Consider the following 26,850-nt stretch of genomic DNA (forward strand, 5'->3'; position numbering starts at 1 on the left):
GGCGTGTGAGGAGCTACCTTCCACAGAACGGCAAGAGACCCCGGCCAAGAGGCGCGGAATCAAGAGAAAATCCGAGTTGAGGCCGCGGCGTCGGTGCAGCAGGGGAGCGGCGGTGCCCGCGGCCGCCGAGCGAGCGCGCGGCTTCGCTATCAGCCGCGCCGTCCCCCATCCCCCCCCAGAGCCTCCGAGGGATGGCACCGGCGGGAGGGGGCGGGGCCGGCGCTCGGCAGCCTTCTCTGCTGCGGCCGCCTGCGCTGCGGCCGGAAACAATAGTGGAGGACCCTGGGCCGCGCGGATCGGCTGCGGCGGCGCACGAAGCCGGACGGTAAAGCCCCAGCTCCCCTGCCCACGACTGCCTGCGCCCCGGTCCCCACCCCCTCGGTCCCGCCGCCTTTGCACTCTGAGCCCCGCGGCCCCTGGCGCTGTTCCGCGCGGGCTGCCCCGACGGACGGTCGGAGAGAATGACACGGGTCCGCGGCACCCTGAGGGGCAAGCGCGCGCCCCCAACGCGGGGGACCCGGCTCCCAGAGGCGCTGAGTCCACATGGACCAGCTGCCGTGGCCCTCGAACGCCTTCTTCCTGGGTGGGAGGAAGCCCGGGGCGAGGGGACGCGGCGCTCCCGCCGGCCGGGCTCCAGGATCCCCAGCCTGGCTTGGCCATCCCGCCTCCGGCCGTGCCCGAGCCGCACAGCGGAGCCGCTGCCCGACCTTCCGTGAGGATGCTTTGTAAGCGGCCGGGCCCCCCTCCCTAGTGTTCACTTTTCCATGTGCATTTTCCTGCCCCGGATCTCGAATAGGAAACCTCGCTACGCCGAGCTAGCGAAACGGATCTAAGGTTCCCACAATGAAGTTAGCAAAGCAGTGTCCCGAGCAGATCGTTCGTCCCACCTTTAACAGCGTTAAGTAGGTTGACAGACTCCGGTAGCTGAATAGGTGTCGCTGCTAAGCTCCTTCTACACCTGGTCAGGGATGGGGGTGGGCTAGAATACCCGAAAACTGCTTTCCGTCAGACCCCCTCAACTAAATAAAACACAGGACCAAAAAAGGCGCTTAGGCGTAGTGTCACTTACGGCAAGGCTTTAAGTTTTACTAGCTTTGTGTCTTTGCACAATAAAAGTATAATATTGAAGTACAAGTGTGGCACTGCTTGTTTGATAGGGCTGTTGCATTAGATAACCTGAACAGCATCCTTCTGTCTTCCTAGAAGTTCCTAATATTGCCGTAATGGCAAGTTCTTGAAATTGTGTAACTTTCTTTTTCTGTTTCTTAATAGGGGCACTATGAACGAAGAGGAGCAGTTTGTAAGCATTGATTTGAATGATGACAACATCTGCAGTGTTTGTAAACTGGGAACAGACAAAGAAACACTCTCCTTCTGCCACGTTTGTTTTGAGCTAAATATTGATGGTAAGGACACAGTGTAGATTAATTTTATGGCGTGAACTTTACAGAACTACTTTATGCTCAACTAGTTACAAGGTAAAACTAAAATTTCTTGAATGATTGTAAATTGTGTCAAGTATGAAGTGGAGATCTGTTAAAGATAAGGGTTTCTGGAAATGAAACTGAAGGTAGCACAGCTATGAATTTAAGAGAAACTTTTTTTTTTTTTAACTCCCACGGCATTAATCCCAATTTTACAATATAAAAATGAGGAATGAGTATTGACTAGTAAACTTTGCTGGTTTGAGAGTTTATTAAGTTGTCAGATTTTAACACATGTGTGTGTTTTGTTTTGTTTTAATATTATGAAATAACATAACCAAACATTTACATTGATAGGCGAATATAATTTTATTCTTTTGGCCTACCGTGCTAGTACCTTACTGAGGTGAGCTATAACTTTTTCCCCCAGTGCTATCTTATTATCTGCAACACATTTTAAAAATTTTAGATAACCTCTTTTCAACGATCACACACACCTTTAATAATTTTTTTAAACTAAAAAGGCTTTTAAAATTTCTCAGTCGTATCTTTAAGAGTATACGAAAAAGAGTTCTCCAAATACTTAAAAAAAAATCTCTATTAAAGTATTTGTGTTGGTGCACAGTTAATGTGTCTGTGGGTATCAGTAGTTTGTCCCTGAGAAACATGTGGGATATGTTTCCTTAATCTTGATGTTACCATGATAAATTCTGATATTTTTTTTAATATTTGAGTCACACTAAAAAAGAATCTTAATATTCTGGCAGTAAAAAAAGTTGGCCTGCCATTTGAATTTTGAATTGTAACATTTCAGTAGAGAGATTTTGTTAGATCTTTAGATTAATTTGTATTATCTCTACTTGTTTTATTTATTAAATAGGAAATAGCAAATGTTCGTGCCATTAAAAAAAAAATAGGATTATCTACCTTGAGATTCCTATTAAGACTTGTTTTTCAGAAATTGTTGTAGGCACCAAATTAATATATTTAGATACTCTGTAGTAAAAGTCAAAATTATAACCATAAGTAGACTACTAAAAACATGTAGAGTTAATTATATGACATTCATTTTCCATTTAAGATCATACTGGTTTTGACAGTTTTGCCACTGTACTCTCAGAACTGTAGTTGCTAAACATGATAATAGATGGAAGATCATGGATTTCCTGTGGGCTGCATAGAACGCATGAAACTTAGGCTTTAGTAAATGTAGCATTATAACTAATTTCAAAGGGATGACTTAAAAACATGATTCTTCTGTAGCATTTAAATTACCATGTCCTTAATCATGCTAGAGTGAAAGATATAAATGTATGTTCTTTAGAAATAGAGTTGGCCCTATATATTCTTTTACATTGTAGATTTTAGTTTCAGATGGGCAAAGACATTAGAAATGACTCAGCCAAACCTGTATTTACATTGAGGAAAGCTGACAACCAGGTAGTTGGACTGTTCAAGGTTGCTCTAGCAGTGATGGCAAGCTGTTGCTATGTGCCAGGCATTGTACTAAGCACCTTACATGGATTATCTTATTCAGCTCAAAATAGCTCTGGGATGGCTACTATTATCCATTTTAAAGTTGATGGAGTCTAACCTTCAAGACCTGAAAACTGCACTTTGAAGTTGCTCAGCAGTGAATGACAGTGCTGGGCTTTGAAGCCTGCCAATCTAGTTCTAGTATATGTGATTTTAATTCCATTGATCTACTGTCAGTAGTTATTTTAGTTGATAGGGCTAATATTAGAAACCTGTTTTCCTGAGTCCTAATTGCTCTCCTTGATATTCGGTCAGCCAACTTTTCCTTATCAGTGCTTCCTGCTAAATCATTAGTGTTGTTCATGCTGTGATAGGATTTTTCTACCGAAATGTAAACTTTCATATTTGCTTTTCTAGCCTGTTTTTAATGCCTTTTAACTGGTTCTTCATCACTGTATAGAGAATATACAAGTATTCCTCAGGTACCATCTTATAAATATTTCATCTCTGATAACATTTATCTGAGTATATAAGCTTGTCATAAGCCCTACGTGTTGAAATAAGAGTTGTCTTTAACTTAAAAGACGAAAATAATTCTCAATTTGTATTAGAACCGTTTCCCTCTATATTCTATGTACACTCAAGGTTTTATATTTTTAAATGCCAATTAAATCTTCATAAGAAAAATTACTTTAGAATTTTCTTCTCAATTTATCTGAAGTCAATTCCTAGATCTCACAAATACATTTTATATTCACTACAGTGATGAGCTTGTGCGTATAACCATTTTAATATCATGAGATTTTTTTCTAAGTATTAGGAATTTTAGGGGAAAAGGAGGGAAATGAGAACCCTGAATTTCTCAAAATTTCGATTTTTATATCAGTATACAGGTTTTTAAAAAATCAATGGAAAAAAGTGATAATAAAGTAATCACATACCTGAAAAATAACAAACTATATTCTTTGTCTATGTCAGTAAACCTTTTAAAATGTTTTTGAAGTTTCCTTTCCCCTACCAAATTCTCAGCACAGTGCCAGTCAATAAATAGATAAGTAAGAGGGACTTTTAAAAAATATGACATTTAACTTTACTGTTTTTGGTATAACTTTTTTGTAGTATGGTAATGTTGCTGTTACTTGGTTTCTTAGCTTTCTAATTGCTGAGTTTGCTCTAAAGCCTTCTATTCTTTTTTCAGCTAAGAGGCTAGATAAACAAAAGACAGTCTAATCTTGTAGGAGAGATTTCATATTCTGAGCTTGGCTCTAAGTTGCCTTTTTTCTGTCACTTTACAGTACTTAAAAGTAAACGAGTACCTACATTTCATATACTTTCAACCCATAGGTGATATACTTCAAGGACCTAAGAAATGCACTTTAAGGAGATTGATTGGGGGGGGCACTTATAATTCACCATTAGAATTACTTGTCTACTTCTAGGATTAGGAGATAGATGCTTAAACTTCTTAATACTGATGGCCTGTCCTTGACACTAAGACGCTATATGCATGTATGATCAAATGCATTAATATGCCTCATGGTTCATGGTGCTAAAATCTCTAAAGTTATTTACTGACTACCATTCCCTAGGCTATTAAGTCTGGGAGGAAGGTAGCCCAGAGTGGTCAGGAGCCAGTAATGAAACTCAACTGTAATATAAGAAAGTCAGAAATGAAACTACAGGTGGGGGATGGGAGAGAGATCCAGGGCTCCAATCTATTACTTCATACTGTCAGTTTTCATTTTGTACCAAAATACTGTCCAAATAATTAGTATTTTTACCTTCCTTTAATAATTGACTTCCTTTCTATTCTACAGAAACTTTTTTATAAGACAAGATCAATTCCTCTTATGCCAAAGTTTTCAGTGTGAGTTGATCTTGCTAGTTGATTAGTAAGCATTTTTAATGCTTACTAAGTCCATCTTGGACTGTAAAATCCATCTCAGACTTCATTCTCCTCTAATTTGTTGAACTTCCCAGGAACTTTTCTAGAAACAGACCCCAATGCAGATCCTTAGTAATCTTTCCAGCCAGAAAAGTCTATAGGTGTTTTCTGTTGGTTAAGGCACCGGTGAACCCAATGCTCACTTTTAATCTCATTCTTCCTTGATTCTCTGTGTCTTTGACCAAAACATGGTTCACATGGTCAGTAGTCAGGAAGCAGTTTGAATCTCAATATTAAATCTTGACTTAGCTTGGAAGTCAAGACTGATTATTAACTACTCAAAGCCTGTCAACAGCTCTTCCTTTGACTTGCTTCTGGCACATCAGCATCTTTCCACTTAAGTAAAAGCCCACCACTTTACTTGTGATAAGGAGACTGTATATTGCTAACTGAATCTGGCGTTAACCTCTTTCTCTTGTCTCCCGTAATGACAAACATCATGCCTTGCTATTAACTAAAAGAGCACTTTTAAATATAAAGCCTAATATGCCTTTTGAACTTTAGCTTGGCTATCTTTGATATACTTAGAAATACAGATGAAAGGTTAATGTTTTTTTTCTTTAACTGCCTTTTAATTCCATTTTAAATAAATTTGAACACTTTTTAAATGGCTCTGATAGTAAAATCTCATTATTTGGACAGGAGTAGGGAGGGACAGAAGTGAAATGTAGGTTTAATTGGTGATAACTTTAAATTATAGAATATTTTTTAAAAATAAAACTAGGCTAACAACATCTGGTAAAGACTTGTGACTTAACTAACAACCCATATCTGAGGAGCCAGGTTCCAGATTTTTATCGCAGTCCTAATAATGGTGGCCTCTTTTTAGTTACTCCCAACTTTTTCTCCTTTTAACTTTAAGCTTTCTAATTTTAAAGTCTAGGATGAATTTAAAATTGAGATCGTACATGAATTTCAGTTGGAATGGTATATTCCATTAGGAGTTAGGTCTGGCTGTATGTAATAGAAAATCCAAATAATAATGATGAAATAAAATGGAATGGATATTTATATGTCTTGTATTAAAAGAAGTTGAATCTGGAGTTGGTATGGTAGCTCCATGATCAGAAAGACTCAAGCTGCTTCTGTTTTTCTAATCCACTTTCCTTAACACATATTTGCCATCGTCAGTCATCTCATGAGCCAGGATGGATGCTAGAACTCCAGCCATTGCTTCCTTAGACAGAAAAGAAAGGACATCTGACAAAAGATACATGTTAGCATTCTCTCCTGCATCTAAAAAGGAGCTTTTCCTGAAGTCCCACCTAACAATTTCTTACACATTCCACTGCCCTTTCAAGAGAAGCTGCTCCAAATAAAATCAGTGTTTTCCAAAGAAAGGGACAAAGGACATTGAGTATGCACCTAGCAAAATCGGCCATAGAGAGGCCTTTCTAGTAATTAAAGGTTACCACATTGAAGACAAACTATTTGAGCTAAAACTAAGACCAACAAGTAATGCTCTGGTGATTCTTCTAACCCAGGAGTTTGAACTGGAAGGGATTTTTACAGAATGAGGCATTGTATTCTGAGGATAGGCATGCAGCCAGATCTCATGTGAACTTGTTGCCAAAAAGCTGATAAGAATTTTCAAGTTTCTGACCCATCTCGGTCAGAAAATGTGATGATTAATGCTACTGCTCATTATAGGTATGTTAGATATTATAAACTTAGGAAAACTACTTCCTGCTTTCTCCCAGCCTCTGTTCATGATAGACTAACGTGGTAATTCCACCTTCCTCATACCTTTACAGGGAAGATTGCTTTTCTACAGCTGGATACATCTGCTACTGCTTCACTTCTGCTCTAGTGATTAAGCATGTGGGCCTTGGACTCAGACCTTGAATCTTGACCCTGCCACTTACTAGTTGGGTTTTCTTGGCAAGATACCTAAGTTGATTGTGTCATACTGGTTCTCAAATGTTACCAGTAAGAGCAGTTTTATATTTTTATTTCTTAATCTTGAAATGATTGTGCCAGAATCTAATTCAAAAGGCTGAACTCCAGTTGCTGCCATTTGTTCCAAGAATACTTGGCAGTGTAAGCAGTGGAGCTCAGATTTATTTGTTTGCCCTTGATGCTCACAATGAAGCTGCAGAGTAATTGTAGCGTGGTGATTAGGAGCACAGGTTCCTAATTCTGTGCCACTGAGGTCCAAAAACTCCTGGTGGGGGCACTCACTCCAGAGCCTGACTCTCTGGATTTGAATCCACATTTAGTAGCTGTGAGACCACAGGCAAGTTACTTCTGGTTTTGTTTTTTTGCGGGGGTAGGGGCGGGCACGCCACTCAGCACGCGGGATCTTAGTTCCCTGACCAGGGATCGACCTGTGCCCCCTTCAGCGGAAACGCGGAGCCCTAACCACTGGACCTCCAGGGAATTCCCACTGTGTGTGTTACTATTCTGTCAGTTCAGCTACAGGTATATGCCCATGTACGTTTTAAATAGGAAATGATTAATATTTATTTTCTCCTATTTAGTGATACAGTATATGGCTAAAATGCTTGTAGAAGTGACTAGGATGGTTGTAAACCCTTACTCTACCAACTGATTTTTAAGCATAATGGAGCATTTATTGCAGCTAATGTTTATAGAGGTCTCTCATCAGGACTAAGAGGTAAATAGTAGTACCCTCAATTATATGTGGCAAAATGAAGGTTCTGAGGTCAAATAAAGTTACCCTAAAGTCATATAGATAGTAATTGACACAGAAGGGATTCAGATCAGGTCTCTGGTGTCAGAGCAGTTGTAACCACTGTGAGAAATGGACATTGACCTTTGCCATATTTTAAGTTTTAAATTGCAGACCAGCCCTGCTATGTTGATGGCATTCACTTATTGGTTTTCCTAATGCCTCTGATTAGTCCTGATAATCTTTGTAGTGTCTTTTTTGTTGTTGTTGTTTTTTATGTTGGCATGCTCTGTCCTAGACCTTCCGTCGTCGCTCTGTCCGGGCTTTCATGGCCTTTTATGTGTTGATAACTAGCAGATCTCCTCCTACCTCTTTCTCCCCATCCCCAAGCTACACATCTATATATGCAACTAGTTTGTAGACATCTTCACTTGTACTTCCCGTAAGTACTTCCGACTACATGTCTAAAGTTAAACTATTATTTCTGCACCACGTGTATCTCCTTTCGAAATGAATGAGTAAATAAATTAAGTAAGTGAATTCCCCTCCACCCCTGCGATCAGAAGCATTGGGGTTGGAAGCGCACTGTGGAGAAGGTACGGACTTACATGTCTGGCGAAAATGCGTGCGAGGCAGCGCTGCAGGAGAGAACCTGCCCGCCCTGGCGCTTGGAAAGGTGCTTCTCAAAGCGGCCTTCCCTGCCCTAGCACTTCTTCCCGCCCCTGCCACCGCTGTCAGCCCCAACCTGCTTGTCCTCATAGCGCCCTTTCCTTCATGGCACTTGCTATAATTTGTTGCTGTAACTATTTGCTTATGTGTTTGTTTAATGCGCCACCCCTCCCCCATTTCTAATTGGGTAAAAACATGGATTAGAGTCTTTTATTTACTAGTATATAATCAGCAGTAGTACAAGGACTGGCAAGAAGTTATGAACGAGAATGTGATTGATGAGTGAATCAGTCTAAAGGAGACTTGAGAGAACTGTCTTTTTTTATATTTTTCCCTTAAACTGGCCCACAGTGAAACTCTTCTGCTGTTTTTCTGCCCTTTCACAGAATTGCCTGAGATCTTTCTGGAGTCTCCTAAAAGTTTTACAAATCTTAACAATAGAAGAACTTTGTGTCATATTCAAAAGAAAAATGTAGCGAATAGTACTAAGAGTGATATCTGGTTATCTTTTTCAATCAGGAAGATAGAAAACAGACATAGTATTTTTCTCCAAACACAGAGCAAGAAGTCTTAAACAGAGCTGTGTTTAGAGTGGGAGTTTCTACATTCATTTACACACTGCAACTCTTGTTATTCAGAACACCTCAGCATAGTGATGTTTGCTCATAATGCTGACCCCCAAGGCATTTGATGATCCACAGTGCTTTTTAAATCAGTAATAATAAAAGTATGTTCTTTAAATCAGTGATTTAAAGTTGAAAACAAAGAAACAATATATAACCCAGAATATCATTAATAGAAACATCATAATTATAAATAAAGGATTTGTTAGATAAAAATGACATTCTGATTCAAATTCATAATTCATTCCTTCCAGTGTGTTGACAAAGATGAAAAGAAATGTTTTATGAGTTATATGGAAACAAATTAAATCTAGATTGAAAATCTTTTAATACTTAGGTCAAAAATATTAGTATCTATTCTCAGAAAAGGGATACACTTTTCATGATTGAAATAATTTGAATAACTGTTACTGGAGAGTTAATAAAGAGAAATTAGCTGCCCAGAAATAAAGAGTAATTTTTCTGTTGCATGCAAAATAATGCCTGTGAAGAAAGAAGACAAAGATAAGTTTCTCTCTCTACTCTGGAAGAAGTGAAATAATCACTCTCTAGTTGGGAGAAGCTAGTCCAACTGTCAGATACTTAAGGGATTTACACTTTTAGGTAAGTGACTTACCTAAATAATAGGTATTGTTTGTCAGGTATTCTGTGTTACATGCATTATTTCGTTCTTAATACAACTAAATGAGCTAGGTGCTAGGTTATCCCAATTTGATGAATGAGGGAAATGAGTAGAGAGTCTGGGAAACTAGTCCAAAATCACATAGCTTGGAAGTCCAAACCTAAGGTATCTGATTCCAAAAAGTCAAGTGCCTAAATCATTTCTCCTTCCAAAAAAAATTGCGTGAACTCTTAAGAATCTAGGAGATATTAAGTAACTTTCAGGCAAAGTTACAGATGAATTACACAAATGTGAATGTTCAAGCAAGGAACAAAATTTGGGTCCCAAGAAATGCTTGCTTTTTAAAAGTTTTTCCTACCTATGATATTATTTGATTAATACACATTTGGTGGAATATCCAAAAATAGACATTTCTCATGACCTAAGAGAGTGAGATGATGCAATCTCCATATAGATTACAATCTAAATAGTCTGTCAAGAAAATGTGGTCTTTTAGAACTCTTGGATTAGATTGATGATTATCAGAGAGGAGGAAAGAACTAGGAAGAAGAGACACACACATGACAGTCTTGCTAGTCTCTGCCTAGAAGGGACAAGGAAGTTGAGCTGTACACTGACATTTGCTACAGAATCATACAGGTGTCAGCTGGTGAGGAGGCAGTTCTTCTAACACTGCTCTCCGTCCTTCCAACCATTCAAGTAATAGAGGCTAACATACTTATCCTGATTAGTCTTCCTCTGACGAGGGAATAGGGTTCTAAGTAAGTGGAGGCAGACAGTGCAAACAACAGTGAAAAGATCAGCACCAATCCTGGAATTGCACGCTATGTCCCTTTTGCTCATCTGCCCCGGTAGTCGCCTGGAACACTTTTCCAGAAAGAGAGAGAAGAAACAGGTGGTAAGACAACATAACTTTATATTTATAAGGCACTGTAGATGTTCAAAGGTGCTTTTACAGCATCTTAAATTTAATCTCCACATTATAAAGGATATTAACATTGTGAATTTCAGATAAGGTGTTACACGTAAAATGTATAAATGAAATCAACGTGGCTAAGTAACATTGCAGAATTATCAAAATGTTATCAACTATAGTTCTAGTTAGAGTGGATTTAAATTATTCTAATCCAGTTTGGCACACATTAGGATTTAGATAAGGGGAATAAACCCATTAAACACTGAGCCTTGGATTTATAGTTTGTAATAAAGGGGAACAGTGTCTGTCTATTTACAAAAAATTTTAAACTAGTGTATCTATTTCTGTTAGCTTTTTGGCATTACTGTCTCAACTGTATAACAGTAAGGCAAAATAATGGTTTGTGTGTACCCATCAAAATCTGAATCTCAGAGTTAAAGCTATGTTCATAGCAATTTTTATACACATTGATTAAGTAAATATTAATTGAGCAACTGCTGTGTGCCAGAAATTGTTCTGGTAGCTAAGGATAAGGCAGTTAACAAGACAAACATAAACTTGTGAAGCGTACATGAGAGGACGGAAAAGACATTAGAATAAGTTATATGGTACATTGGAAGGTGATATAGGATTATTTGCCTTTTATGAAGAATAAATTCAATTGCTGATACATTTTTCCATGTATTACCTTATTTAAAATTCACACTTAGTGTTTATTTCCTATATAACGTGGAGATTAAATTTAATAGACAGTAAAAACGGCTCTAACCTCTAAAGTGTTATACAGATATACTTAAATGACATCTTTAATATCTAAAACTCATGATAACCGGTGGAATAATATCTACAGTGAATTTAGTGAATGATAATTCCTAGTCTGTTTTGAAAACAGAGTTCACATGTTGAAGTTTGGTGTTATTGGAGGGGAAGTGTTTCAAAATTAACATGAAGTCCTCTTTTATTCATACTTCTATATTTTTATCTTCAAATATTAAAGAGGATCTATAGTATCTTTAAGTGTTGGGAAAGATTTTAAAGGTTTTGTATTCTTACTACTTCCTCACTAACACTGTTCGTAGTATTTGCCCTGAGCACATTTCTGTTATTTAGTATTAAAGTATCCTTCATAATCTTGACCAGATCTCACCAGAATAATTTCAGTATATCAACAATCAAGTTTCAATTCAATGTCAATCAACATTTTGGCTATATTTCTACTACAAAGTAGAATAAATACAATATAATAAAATATAATTCCTATATAGTAAATCAGACAGTTCTCCAGAAAACTCAGCCTTAGATTACCAGTGTATTTACTAACCAAATGAAATAGCAGTCATAAGTATCTGCGGAAAGAAAATATCACAATTCTCGGTAGAGACTAATTACAGAACAATTTAATTTCATGCTTCTTACATTCTGTCTCTCTTTTCTACCACCCACTCTTCATTCATATATTTATCCTCTCCTTCATTTGTTTTATCGTATACTGACACATCATCTTGCCTACCTACAGTTATCTTCTCCGTCGTAACCTGGCAGATTGACCAAAAAGATGATTAGAATGGCAGAAATACTCATGTCGCCCATGTTTAAAAAAAAGAAAAAATCAAGGGAAAAAGCTTTCCTCTCTTTCCCTTAAGCCATAGTTCTTGAAAGAGCGGTGTTCATGCATTGTCTCCCTCTGTCTCTCCTCCCAACTTAATCTTCCGTGCCCCTGTAACTGGCATACCTCCTTTGCTTTCACCAGTGACTTCCTAGTTATCAACACAATAAATAGGTTCATGTTCCTGCCGTTTTCAAAATCTGACATTTAACATTTCCCTCTTTTTTGAAACACTCAGCTCCCTGGGTTCTGTGATAAAATATCTCGGGCCTCGTATTTCTGCCCTCTTTTCTTCCTAGGGTCACTGCTTATTACAGGTCCCTGAAATACTAGTGTTTCATTGAATTCTGTCCTTGTCTTTCTTTTTTTCTCATATTGCACTCATCTGTTTCTTTCACTGCATTGGCTTCAGCTATACCTCTGTAAGCTAATGGAACTCCACAAACATATCACAGGCCAAATCTGTCTTTTAAGCACCAGACCTATCAATATATATCCAACCACCTGCTGGACCTCTCCATTTAGATATTCTACAGCTGTCTTGAATTTAAGTTTCTCAAACTAAATTTCTCTCCTTATTTCCATATACACATGCATTTTTATTTCCTTCATCTTTGGTTCACATGGAATTCCAGGCCCTATACCCCAGAAATTTTGTTTCAGTAGGTCTACAGTTGAGTCTAGGAATTTGCATTTTAATAAGAATCCCAGCCGACTCTTATGCAGGTGGTTTCAGGACCAAACTTTGAAAAACTGCCCTTAGCGAATGAATGGTTCCAGTTTCTTCAGGACTGTCCATATAAAGTTGTGTAGGTGCAGTGATGAATTATGGCTGAAATCTTACCTAAGCTCTGCTTTTCAAGCCATGCACCCTGGCAGGGATGGTTTTTCAGTTCTCAAAGGCAAATTGGCCTGTGGCCTTGCAGCAACCCTACCCTGTTCCCTCACTGCTTCCCTCCCACCCACCCTCTCCATGCAGTCTGTCCCTGAGTACTGTTGATTCTCCCCAATCTGTTCCTGACTTTTCATTCCCACTGCTACACCTTTGACCAGGCCTTTATTCCTTCTCACCAATACTACTTCAAGACCCACTTAATCAGTTTCATAGACTTTACCCCCCTTTCCCCATCACTACCGCACACCCCTAGTTCTCTCTCAGTATCACCAGTAAGGTCTTTAAAATGCAAATCTGATCATGCTGTTCATTTTCCTAGAACTCTTCGATTCCTTACTATTTTCTTCTGGTTAGGCTGTTAACTCCCTAACATGACACGTAGGACATTTCATGACCAGGTATCTGCTTAACTGTCTACCTTGATCTTTTATTACCCTTCAAAGGCACTCTACAGGCCAATCATTTGTGCATGCTCTCTCTCCCTTCCTCTCTTTTCCTCCATTTCTTTCTCACTTGCACACTTTTGTTTATCTAGTTCCCTCTGTCTTGAACCATTGACTTCATCCTCCTAGTATGCAACTGCTTAACTTTTGGAGTACATGTATTAAATAGAGGTGATGATAAATTACACTGTTGCCTATGTTCACGGTGCTGCTGCGAGGATCACAGAAAGATGATGAATGTAGGAGCTCTTTGGTAACTACAGTATGTGATGCAAATGTTCGTGTTGATTTAAATTGAAACATAAAAGGGTTTTGTTTTCATCTCATCTGAAAAGATGAAATTCTACTGAAAAGATTACTATGATTTGTTTGTATATTGAACAACTCCTCCATTGCCAAAATAATTCATTGTTTTATGTACATTGAGGAGGTCTGACTTTATCCTGAGTTTACCTTTTTGATTCAGCTTTCAGTAGGTTTTTCTGCTCTAGCTGCCGTAATTTCCTTCATGTAGGAGCTGCCCAGCCAATCCTTTCCCCACAGTTTCTCTCAACAGTATGAGTTTTGTTCATGTATCAGTGTCTTTTTCCCTCACTCCCTTTGAAGTCTTCCGGGCCTCCAACAAGGATTGCCAGATAAAACTATACTGTCGTTATAATCTTACTTTGGGGGAGGGGGACTTCTTTCATTTGAAGGTTATCCTTTGATAGATACATTGTTAGCCTAAGGAAATTCTCAATTTAAAAAAAAAATTCAGAATATTGGGATATTTTACCTATGTGTATCTTTACCATTTCAGTTGTAAATTTTTTGTTTTACTTAGTTCATTGGAACATACAGTACAAAACCTAATTTGTCTCGGACTAAGGAACACTATTTCCTTTCCCAAACCAAAATGTTTCTTTATGGGCATTTTTTTTAATGTTTTAAATTTTCACTATTTAAAATGAGAAAAGATTTTCTTTCTCCCATAATAAAGTCTTTTTTTCCATTAAAAAAGCAAACTATGCCTATTACAGAAAAATCGAAATACAGGAAGCAAGAAGAATTTTAAGATTTATAATCCCACCTATCTACCAATAATCTCTTAATATTTTTGGTATGTTGTTTTTCTAAATTATTTTCTGCAGTAGAGTATGCATGTGTGTGGTAAATTGTGTTTAAAAAATGAAATCAGGCTATATATACTATTTATAACCAGTCTTTTAATTTAATATATCAGAAACATCTTTTTCATGTCAATAGGTAAAATTCTACTACGCTGATATTTTTGTAAAAGGTTGCATTGCATTGGACCATAATTTTTAAAACTTTGTTTCATCATGGAATGATTTTATTGTACACTAGTTCTCCAAACCCTTTGTTCTAATCAAAGTTCTTTTTACTCTAGAATTGCTATGATTCAATTATAATACACAGTCACAATTTTTTTTTAATATTTCGCAGTATGATTCATCAGTTATCGCCTTTTTTTAATCTTTAGTTTTTCTAATCAAATGGTTGGTGAATTGTAGTGATTGTTTCCCATCAGTCTTAATTTTTACCATTTACTACCTATAGTAGTAATTGAATTATAAATGCCTTCAAATTCACTTGCTAGTAAATCTCTAATTAATAGATACTGCTATAAAGCATTTATATAAGGAATAGTCAACTAGAATTTCAGGAACAGTGATTCAAATATAAGCAGAGAAGTTGAGATGCAAAACAGATGTTTTATAAATAGCTGCAGGACAGCTTTTCATTTTGTTTTTCTTATTTGTAAGAAAATAAATCAGTCAAAACCTTAACTGAGCAGATGGCAGGCAGTTCAGGAGATAAAGGGCAGAGTGCATATGGCTATCACATTTCTTGCTTTTGAACCCATAAATTTCCTTTGTCTTAATGGTTTATCCTCTTTCATCTGGTGTTACTATGAAAGCCTTTTTTCCAGACTGTCTCTTGTTTAGGTAATGTGTATCTTTTTAACCTTGCCTATTTTTAGGGAAGTTTTATTTAGGAGAAAAATGGAACAAGTAGAGGGTTACTTGGGTCAACTGGATTATTGACTTAAAATTTTTTATAATATAACTTTAATTCTTTGTGCCACTTAAAAATTATAGTCTAAATATATTTTAATGTGCTAGAAAAACAATTTTAGCTTTTTATATTCTGTGCTACTGTGAGCTTAGTATCCTGAACATGGATAGCTTCCATTCATATTTTTTTCCAAGTACCCTTTTACTTCATCAATTACCTATGGACAGGCTGCCCTGTCCAATATGGTAACCTAACCACAATCTGGTTATTTAAATTTAAGTTAATTAAAATTAAAGTTAAAACTTTAGTTCCTGGGTCATACTAGCTACATTTCAAAGGCTCAGTAGCCACATGTAGCTAGTGGCTATCCTATTGTATAGCACAGATTGAGAACGTGTCCATCTTCACAGAGAGTTCTATTGGACCTTTCTCGTTAAAACAGGTAGCTAAGTTTGAGAGCAGAATTGAGTGTGGATTGTTATTTTTTTGTACCCTGTTAGTAATAAACAGTTGTTATGTAGGTGTGTTTCCCCAATTTCCCAACCATTATAATGAAAAAGTAAAATTCACTGAGAAAGGTTTTCTTTTTGACAAATCATTTGCAGTTTATACATCCATCAATACAAGAACTCAGTTCTACTGTGGCTACCTTGGTTATTTGAGGTTGAGATTTATCTTTTAACATCATCTCTCTGAACACTTTGCTGATTGAAATTTGCCCTTATAATTCCTTTATTGGATTAAGCTGCTTTGACCAACTGCTTAATCCTCTTAGCACACACAAAAATTTTTAAATGGCATAAACATCTCCTAAGCAGAAATATGCTGTCTAAAGACCACCTGTTGGTATGTCTTTCTTTAAGGCAGTGATTCTCAAAATGTGGAAGAAGCAAGTTGCTGAACCCATCTGTATATCGGCTTAGTACAGTTGCCAGTAATTCCATCTGCTTCCAATGCGGAGATAAGCAATTACCTATTACCTTTAAACACTATGTTGGGTATTTGAATACGGCAGACTGTAAATGGCATGAGGGGGTGGGGAAAGGAGCACTGTTTATCATAGTACTCACTAAGGCACATAGGACAACTGGTAAAATTTTCCAAGAGGTAGAAGCCTGTCCTATTGTGGGTTTCAGGAAGGAAGTAGGTGCTCCAACTATCCATCCTCGCCTTCCCACCTTCGGGCTGATCTGCCTTTTGTCGGTGACGGGATAGACAATCTGAGCATCCTCCCACTGCGTGTGTGACTGGCAGTAGATATAATGGTAATAACTCTTCTTGAATCGTGGCTTGGCTGCTGCTTGATCATCAAATGCAGAGTAGCCTGGTCGCTTTGGGTGTCAAAGCATCATTGGGACAGCCATTATTTACACAGAAGCAATCCAGACCTATGTCATCACAGAGTCTGAGTATACTATGAGAGTCACTAACCAACATGGCCACGGAGCTTGCTAGGTCACAAGTACCTGCACACTCACGAAAGGAAGGATAAGGGCTGTTTGAACTGGAGAGCACTTACCCAGTTTTCAGGCAGTAGCTGCTTCTCATTACTAGCCAGTTGCTGTCAGATCTTCTGATTTTGTTTTTAAGAGAAACCAAGAAATTGAAAATTGTAAGTGAATCTTTTTTTTAAAAAAAACACTTGTAGGCTAAACTTAACTTGCTGCAGTATGGATCCAGACTTCAGGCTGTGGGTGTGCCACCTCTACTTACAGAACTTTTCCTCTAGTCCTTTTATCAGAAATGGGAACCTGATCCTCAAAAACAAAGGCGTAGCAGCTCAGTCCTTCCATTCGTAGTACAACAAAGTTTAGCTCTCCCTCCATCTTTACAATTAACACTTACTTAAAGAAGCACATAAACATGGCTTAATATGGGCAACACGTAAACATGCAGGTGCTTGTTCTCCCTTTCCTAGCAACCAAGATAAGATCATCAGAAAAAGAAAACACCTTAACTCTTGGAAAAGTCTTTACTCTGGGCAAAATGTGAGCCTCCATAAAAAAGATTTTGAAGCAGTACTGCGTGAATTGTTGCACAAATGTTGGTCATGTCTAAAGGCAGTGTGCTTAAAATTTCTTCACAGCCTGTTAACAACCTGGAACTTAAATCATAACTAAATTATCTTGTCTTATTTAAAAATTAAGAAAGAACACACAAACCCACCATTTGGAAAACGAATACTGCCAGTTCTCTAATTCTGGTTCTTTTAAGTTTGTAGTAAAAGTCGAAGTGCTTACTCCCTTAGAGCTTTCCAGTCTCCTACTGATATGGTAACATGTATTACAGCTTTACATCCAACTATTGGTTGTATTATATTTACTCTACCTATGGAATACCAAATTATATGAAGCCAGTCCTTTGAGAAATGAAATATAGTAGTCAAATTCAGAAGGAAGGCTAACTGACAGAGAGTAAACATGCATGAGGCAGTCAGTCAGATGATACGATATTTGAGAACGTGTGAAATAAAAGGCATGTAGCATCAGTGTAGTCGGCTGAGAGATGGTACTGTTTGACAGGACCAGCTAGGGAACCATCAGGGAAAGATTGCTTAGCTTACCTAATTACCACCAAATCATAAATAAGATCTTCTTCAAGAGGCTGGGGGTAAAAGCAGAAGGTAATGGGACATGTCATAGAACTCTTAAGTGTTTTGGGTTTTGTGGCTATTTTTTAGTGCCATTTGGAGTATCATCCTGTGAGAGGAAAAATTATGTTACTACAATAGGCATATTAAATATATGCATGGAAATATCTTTATTTTAAAAGGGTGACAGTGATAGGTAGACAGGAAGATCTACATTTGAGTGGCTCTTGCTCTTTTATGAGTTTAACCGAGTTTTCTTAAAGCAAATTGATCCTAAAGAGGAATTTAAAGAATAAAAATGGGGATAGCATGCCAGATGGGTTAGTGGGAGGGTTTTCAAAGTATGTGAGAATGGTGTAACAAAATCAGAAATGAAAGTGGGAAGACTTTAAAAAGAAAACTATTGAATAGAAACAGCTTAACTTTTTAAAATACCACTGTTCATACAGAAACGTACTGCCTAGGGGCTTCCCTGGTGGCGCAGTGGTTAAGAATCTGCCTGCCAATGCAGGGGACACGGGTTCGAGCCCTGGTACAGGAAGATCCCACATGCTGCAGAGCAACTAAGCCCGTGTGCCACAACTACTGAGCCCGTGTGCCACAACTACTGAAGCCCACGTGCCTAGAGCCCGTGCTCAGCAACAAGAGAAGCCACCGCAATGAGAAGACTTCGCACCACAACGAAGAGTAGCCCCCGCTCGCCGCAACTAGAGAAAGCCCACGCGCACCAACAAAGACCCAACAGAGCCAAAAATAAATAAATAAATAAATAAGAAATGCACTGCCTATATAAATTTCTAAACAGCCTCTATCCAGAAGAAACTAGTACATACTTTTAAAAAATATTAGCAATTATAGTTGCCAAGTAAGGTCTTGGTTCTCTAATAATCATGAACTCAAGACACAGAGTTACATGGACATCTTTGTGATATGTTTTAAAGATTTTATGATAGTTAAGATGTCAATTATATTGGCCCTCAGAATTTTTATTAGTAAGGAAGTTTTAGTGCAATTTCTGTTGAACTGGTTTGGAAATTACTTATAACTCAGTTTCTCAAAAGTATCAACTTATTTAATTGCATTTAGATTCATTGCCTTTCAAAAGCTGCTGAAGAAATAAATGGTGCTCAGAGCTGTTTACACTTGTAAATGCAATTAAAATTGTAAAGTCAGTTGGGAAACTCACTGGGATCTCTGATAATAGCAGTGGTTGTTTCTCTTATATTCTAACTGATAAAGTGGGAAAAAAAAATCACTTCAGGAGTTCATACAATTACACCTATATTGCTGATACAAATTAAGTGGGCTACTCACATTCTTTTCTAGATTAAAAAGTAATTTGTTCAAGTATATGAAGTAGTCTGTGTATTAAATTTTTTGTTTCTTCTGCTACTGCATGGGATATTTTAAACTATGTTTATAAGACAAACATTTTCAAATTGAACTTTAAAACTGATTCAAGTTTTAAATGTTTAGTGAGCTAAAGAAGTTACAGGTACAGATCTGATGAATGAGCTACAGTTTACATAAAATAGCCTTCTTGTATATTCACTGTATGTACATTTCTAATAAAAATATGTAATTGAATAGAAGTTCCTGATTTTGTTTGGCAGATTGAATGATGCCACAGGAATGCCATTTCTGTATCAGTGCCACTCATTAGTTCTTGGGACTAATGGAACATTAAACTATAAACATAGGAGTAACTTCACTGGAAGATGCCTTTAACTTCTGAGAGCCTGGCCTATCTGCACATCCTAGTTACCTTGCTAGGATGGGCAAAACTTCATGGCAGTAGACCTCAAATAATAACTGGTAATAAGTTTTAGGTTTGTTTTTTAATATAATTTTAATTTTCCTTTATTCATTTCATTTTTCTTGAGTGTTCGCTATGTACCAGGCACTAGGACAATAAGGATGCATATAAAACAGATGGTCCCCTTTCTCACAGAACTGACCTTCTAGCAGGAGAAAAAGGCCAGTGAAGAAGCAATTGTAAAATCTGCTGTGATTAACTCAGACGTTACTGGTTAGAAAAGCCTTCTTTACAGGAAGTGAGAACTAGACGGGATGGTGAGGAAGACCCAGATAATGTAGTGGGAGTAGTAATGGAGTGAAGGAGGATTTAATATGCTGTACTGCTAGACTTCAGGGGGAACAAAATCTGTTAAGATGGACAGTAAAACATCTGGGATGGGGGTGCAGGGAAGAACTGTCAAGGAGGACACCCAGGTTTCTTCCTTGACCAGGTGGTGGTACCAGACTCAGGAAGAGGATTGGGTTTGGGTGGTAAAAATGGAGGAAGAGGCGTGTCATTTAGGCAAGGTGAATTTAAGGAGCCTATGGGACATCTAAGTAGAAATATTTCCCACATTCAGAACTCTTCCTGCCATGAATTTTTTTATGTCTTTTATAGGGGATTTTTCACCTGAGTGTCTGAATCGGAAATTTATTTTACATTTATGTATTTTCACAGTAAATTGAATATTGTAGTTCTCTGACTTGCTGTTTATCTCAGCAGATTACCAATATGCATATAATCATGTGCTTACTGGGTTCCAAGCATTCATTTGGGGATTTAAGTAAAAGTTAAAAAATTATTTCTGGAGGACAAAAAGTTATATTACATGAATTACTAAGAAGCAACGTTGGGTAAAAATATCTTTAAAAGCCCACATTATTCTTCAAATAAACATCTATTATATTGATTTGTTGTTGAAGCTCTGGGGTACATCAGGAAATTTGTTGTTTCATATAATTTTTTATCTTTTTTTAATACAATTTCTGAACATTCCAAATAGAATTTTAAAAACCCCAAAAAACAAAATATAACAGCAAAAAATAATGCCTTTCTGTAGCCTAGTTTAGAACCCTTTTTATATGCTGAAGGATTTCCTTTCATACATAGTAAAGGAGAAACAATTTACAGTGTTTAGATTCAGCTAAATCATTGCTACATGATTAGTGCTGTGGCAGTGGACCGAGTGAGAATGAGACTGTTTACTGTTTCAGGGATTGGCTAGCCGTCTGCCTCATCTTAGGGCAGTGAGCCCTAGGAGAGTTCATAAAGAGTAAAGAAGCTCTTTGATGAATCTTCCAAAGTTAGTAAAGTAAGCAAGCTATCAGGTTCTCTCTGCCTAGCAGTAAGTATTAGAATCAAACAGCAGAATGGAGGTATTTCTTATTTTGTCTATAATTGATACTAACTACCTTTTTGTCTTATTTATGATATGAAACATGCATAATAACAATACATTTAATATTTTCATTCTAATCAAGGTTTGTGAACTTCCTTTTTATGTTAATTTACCAGGTTTTGAAATACAGCTGTGAGGTTTTGCGCTTAAATATTTTAATTCTGCTGGAAATTTGACCCAACCAGACAATAACTGGTAAAAAATATATACACACACAGTTGCAGTACAAGTACCAAAGGGGTAAATAAAACGTGTATGAAATTCTGTTTAAGTTCAGTTTTTATACTCAGTGGAAGAAACAAGGCTGAGATAGTTGAATTTACCTGGTTAGAGTCGTTGGCTCTCGTCTGCTTAAACTGTTAGTGTCTAGGAGGTGTGCCCCATAGCTTACTTGTGAGGGAACTGACAGCCCAGTTAGCACTGGTTTTGGCAGTCTTAGCAGGACCCACCATTGGCTGATGTTATGTCATTTTGGAACAAATTAGTATTCACAAGCACTTTTATACCTGATTTAATGCCGTTAAAGTACAAATACTTCGGGGCTTCCCTGGTGGCGCAGTGCTTGAGAGTCTGCCTGCCAATGCAGGGTTCACGGGTTCGAGCCCTGGTCTGGGAGGATCCCACATGCCACGGAGCAACTAAGCCCGTGCGCCACAACTGCTGAGCCTGTGCGTCTGGAGCCTGTGCTCCGCAACAAGAGAGGCCGCGACAGTGAGAGGCCCGTGCACCATGATGAAGAGTGGCCCCCACTTGCCGCAACTAGAGAAAGCCCTCGCACAGAAACGAAGACCCAACACAGCCAATAAATAAATAAATTAATTTAAAAAAAAAAAAGTACAAATACTTCATTATCTTAGTATTAGCCAGCGTTTGCAGTTCAGTTAATAAAATTGTTACGACTTCAATTTTTAAAACAAGGGGTGAATACAGAATGTAATTTTTTCTGACGAGTCAGCTAAAACTTTTTTTTTAACCTAGCACCTGAGTGGCTCTCCACTTACTCTGTTTTCAAAGCTAAGCAGATTTAGACTGCTTAATTCTAGCAGGCATTAATTTTCAGTTCCACATCCCTTATTCACCTTCAGTATAAAAGCACTCCTGTTTGACCTTAAATGGTTTGAACTTATGAAAACGTATGAATGTATTCTATATTTCAAAGTGTGTTGTGTATTTGAAAAGGTATTCTGTATTTTAAAAAGCAATTGAGATAGTATGCTTAAGCCGTACTAAAAAGTTGGGAAATATAAACATGTAATACGAATATATCCATTATTTATGGTGCATAATGAACATTTGTGAGTTGAAGAATTATACTGGCTGTTGTATTTTGGTAGACTGAATGTGTTGCTATATGAGTAATAATTGTGTGTAATGCATTTCTTCTAGAGATAAAATTATCTTGATAAAGTTTTAATAAGTATCAAAAATGTGAAAACATTTTAGATGCTTTTCTTACTCAAAAAAATAAACAGTTCATCGACTTTTTGAGGCTTTTATTAATGTGTATTTTTCTGGTTCTGGTTTATCTTTCCCCAGTAAAAACATAACTAATAACTTAAGTTCATGATTTACTGTGTTTTTTTGTTGGGAAAAAAATTGTCAAGCATTTCTGTTACTGAGCCTATAACAGAAATTTTTTGCAAGTGTGTACTTCAGGAGGATTAGTGAAGAAAGCACTATAATATCAAGGCCAAGATTCTGTAAATGTAAACTGCTGGTTCAGTAGTATTTTTTAATATTATGCAACAACATGCCTCTGGGCTGAGGTTGAAATTGAATCATTAAGCCCTTAGAAAGGCTTTACTATTCATAAGAATTTAATATTTCTGCTATTCAGAATTTACTGAATAGTTAAATTGAAGCATAAATTATTAGGCTGTATTTTATATTAATACCAATATTCTTCAGCATTTTTCCTCTGATTTACAAATTATCAGTGACTGTGTTTTACTAAGATTTGTATTTCTTAATGCACCTTATAAAAAACAAAACTGTCTCAAGTCTTCTGTTTCTTTTTTTTCTTTAGGAATACCAAAATCTAATCTCTTGCACACCAAATCATTAAGGGGCCATAAAGACTGCTTTGAAAAATACCATTTGATTGCAAACCAGGATTGTCCTCGATCTAAGCTTTCAAAAAGTACTTACGAAGAAGTTAAAACCATTTTGAGTAAGAAGATAAACTGGATTGTACAATATGCACAAAATAAGGATCTGGATTCAGATTCCGAATGTTCTAAAAATCCTCAGCATCACCTGTTTAATTTCAGGCATAAGCCAGATAAAAAGTTACTCCCACAGTTTGACTCCCAAGTACCAAAGTATTCTGCAAAGTGGATAGATGGAAATGCAGGTGGCCTCTCAAACTGTACACAAAGAATATTGGAACAGAGGGAAAATACGGACTTTGGGCTTGCTGTGTTACAAGATTCAGGTGCCACTTTATGCCACAATAGTGAATTGTGGCCTCATAGTCACAACCAGGAACAGAAGAAAGAAGAGACAGTCTCTAATCCAGAGGCTAATGTCCATACCCAGCATCCACATTACAGCAGAGAAGAATGTAAGTAAAAATAGGAAGAAAAGGTAAAGGTTGGAGTTCTGTTGGGTTTTTTTATGTTTTATAGATGTGATGTGTCAAGAATTTTGCTGTGATATTATAGATTTGGTAAATACAGTATTTAAATGACAGGTTCACCCTAGCAAAAATGAGATGTCTTAAAACTCTTCGTCATTTCTTTGGAATATTCCTTAGTATGTCCTAAACCATTGGAATTCTGCAGTCCCATCATTTGTATTGCCATTTTAAATTATTAACGGAATGGAATCAACAACCGTGAATTGGAAAGTTCAGGGTTCATATAGTTTAGAAGTACAGCCTCAACCATTGACAAACACACACTGGCACATTGCTAATCCCTACAAGACTAATTGGGGGTGGCATTTCAAAAGCAGAAATCTGACATTTCACTAAAGGCCAAAGGTAATGTGTGCACTTGGAAAAAGTGACTGATTCAGTCTGCATATATTTCTTCAAAAACTCATAGGAGCTAAGATAATGTTAATTGACTTAAAATCAAGTGATCTTAGAGCTAGAAGGGCCCTTGGGTATATTTTTATAAAACTCCATGATTCTACACATGAATTATCTAAGGCTATATAGCTAGGTAGACAAATTGATTTTTCAAACTATTTCCACAGCACTTTAGTGTTTTTCAAGCTACACATCATGAAGCATGTAGTGCTTAAGCAAAATCAACTTGATGGGTAGTGACTAGCACTTTTTAAAAACTGAAACAGAATGAGAAATATCAGAATCCACTGGACCTAATGCTAAGAATTTTTCAGTGAACCTTTTATTACAGGTGGAGGTAGACTGGGAGTGAAATGTTCTTACTGTGGGTTGTGGTCAGAACTTGAAAACTCAACACTTTAGGAGTTAATGAATGAATCTTGGGGCCCTGCCGAATGTTATGTGGGAAGATAAGTGCAAATATTTCTTTTAAATAGGATATTGTGTTGGTGGTGTAGATAACTTCTTTTCCCAGGTTGTCATGGTAATAATGAATATATTTTCATGTTTCAGTGAATTCGATGACTCTTGGTGAGGTAAAGCAACTGAATGCAGAGCTCCGACAACAAATACAGGGTAAAGACTCAGTGTCAGTGCTTTTTACATGTGCAAATTTTGATACAGAAAATCCCGTTAGCTTCATCTGCATTTAAATTATGGGATTAGAACCTGTTAGAGTTTCCAGAGCAAAAAGAATTCTTATTCTTCTTTATGAACTGCAGGTGAAATAGGTTCTTTTTTAGGTGAAAACGGAGACAACAACTTAATCTCTACCTCTTACTAACATGTTTTTGACTACCTACTATTGTGCCAGGCACTGTGCAGGTGTGCTCCTTAGCAGTTCTTTTAGGCAGGTGGTATTGGCCCTGTTTTTTTTAATTATTATTAAATTTTCCAAACACAAAAGTAATCAGAATAGTATAGTGGAACCGTTGACGCATCTTTCCCAGTTTCAACTATAATCAGAAGCATAGCTACTTTTCCTTCATCTCTGCGTGCACCCATTCCCCTCAACCCACCCCTACCTCCAGCATGGATTATTTTAAAACAAATCCCAGACAACATTTTGTTTTGTCCGTAAATAGTGTAGGATTTTCTCAAAAAAATAACATTATTTTTTAGGCAATCACAACCTCTGTCACATCTTTAAAAGAAAATGGCTAGTAATTTGTTAACATCATCAAATAGGATGCTGAAACAGTGTTCACATTCCCCAACTGTTTCTTTTTTTTTTTTTTTTTTCCTACAATTGATTCCCATTTAGGTGAGGAAACTAACTGCGCTTCAGAGACATTAAGTTGCTTACAGTTGCTTTAGTTGCTTACAGTCAGTAACAGATTAAGGATTCTAACCCCTGTCTTTTTAACTCCAAAACTAGTAGTCTTTCTTGACCACACACCCTCTCAGAATAATAAGATAATAATAATAGCACCTTATATTTATCAAGTACTTATTCTGCGGTAAGTACTTTACAATTATGATCTTATTTAATACTCACAATAACCCTGTGAGGTGCTTACTTTCATTATCGAGGTTATATATAAGAAGAAATTAAAACATAGTTTAGGACTTCCCTGGTGGCGCAGTGGTTAAGAATCCGCCTGCCATTGCAGGGGACATGGGTTCGAGCCCTGGTCCGGGAAGATCCCACATGCCGCGGAGCAGCTAAGCCCGTGTGCCACAACTACTGAGCCCACGAGCCACAACTACTGAAGCCCGTGCGCCTAGAGCCGCGCTCCGCAACAAGAGAAGCCACTGCAATGAGAAGCCCGAGCACTGCAACGAAGCGCTCACCGCGACTAGAGAAAGCCCGCGCGCAGCAACGAAGACCCAAAAACAAATAAATAAATTTATAAAAAAAAAAAAACATAGTTTAAGTTACTTGCCTGAGACTCGTGAGAGTCGGAACAAGGGTTCAAAACTCAGGTAGTCTGATTCCAAAGCCTCTTAGGGGGGTTCCAGACCTGGGTACTAATGGGCACTTTACTGTCCATAAGTCATATTAGAAATTGATTGAACCTGTCGATCTGTTCAGATTGAGAAAAGTATCTCAGAGGTAGTTGTAACTGCCATTTCTGCTATGCATCTCTAAGTCATTGCTTGACTCTCAAATTTCATTTGATGGAGAAAAGGAAAACAGTATCCCAGTTGGCTATGCAAAGCATACAACTTCCTAGGATGATCAAAACACAACCGTTTCCTTGATTTCAAACTACTTTCATTGCAAACATTTGCCCAGTGCATTCATTTTAATTAAAGTACTTGAAATATAAATCATAGATTAGCTTTCTGTGTACTAAAAATGGAACTACTTTTTAAATCTTTACAGAAGTTTTTGAAGAGTTAGCCCACCAAGTGCAAGAAAAAGATTCTTTGGCCTCAGAGCTCCATGTCCGCCACATTGCCATCGAACAGCTTCTCAAGAACTATTCCAAGTTACCGTGTCTGCAAATGGGACGAACAGGAATGAAGTCACACCTACCCATAAACAACTGAACTCTAAACTTACACATCCTTCTTATGGCCTGCCATTTTTTTGGCCTGCCGGGCATGCACACTTTGAAGAAGTTGAAGGAAGTTATGGTCAATTATTTTATGGTCATTAAGTTTGCAAAACTTAAGGCAGTGTTTAACATCTTTGTCAAATAAAGCAGATCATTACACTTTAGTCTTCTAGGGTTAATCATTTTGGTTCATTTGGGAAATCTTTTTTTCCCATA

The 26,850-nt window shown here is 37.5% G+C and overlaps 1 protein-coding gene across 1 annotated transcript; it reads left to right on the top strand.

Moving 5' to 3' along the window:
- Positions 1 to 241: 241 nt before the first annotated feature.
- Positions 242 to 26,804, top strand: C6H21orf91 (chromosome 6 C21orf91 homolog). Its single transcript, XM_061192962.1, has 5 exons — positions 242 to 325; positions 1,273 to 1,406; positions 23,084 to 23,620; positions 24,644 to 24,706; positions 26,460 to 26,804. The coding sequence occupies exons 2-5, from the start codon at positions 1,280 to 1,282 to the stop codon at positions 26,624 to 26,626; spliced, it is 894 nt and encodes a 297-aa protein (XP_061048945.1). The 5' UTR covers positions 242 to 325; positions 1,273 to 1,279; the 3' UTR covers positions 26,627 to 26,804.
- Positions 26,805 to 26,850: the final 46 nt, after the last annotated feature.

The sequence above is a fragment of the Eubalaena glacialis genome, chromosome 6 (genome assembly GCF_028564815.1).
Source record: "Eubalaena glacialis isolate mEubGla1 chromosome 6, mEubGla1.1.hap2.+ XY, whole genome shotgun sequence".
Taxonomy (NCBI): Eukaryota; Metazoa; Chordata; class Mammalia; order Artiodactyla; family Balaenidae; genus Eubalaena; species Eubalaena glacialis.

What these genes read in the sequence shown, in the direction of transcription:
- C6H21orf91 (XM_061192962.1), top strand. Translation starts at nt 1,280, where the DNA reads ATGAACGAAGAGGAGCAGTTTGTAAGCATTGATTTGAATGATGACAAC. An exon ending in ACATTACAGCAGAGAAGAAT is followed by an intron (nt 23,621 to 24,643) that starts GTAAGTAAAAAT and finishes TTCATGTTTCAG; the next exon opens with TGAATTCGATGACTCTTGGT. An exon ending in GCTCCGACAACAAATACAGG is followed by an intron (nt 24,707 to 26,459) that starts GTAAAGACTCAG and finishes AAATCTTTACAG; the next exon opens with AAGTTTTTGAAGAGTTAGCC.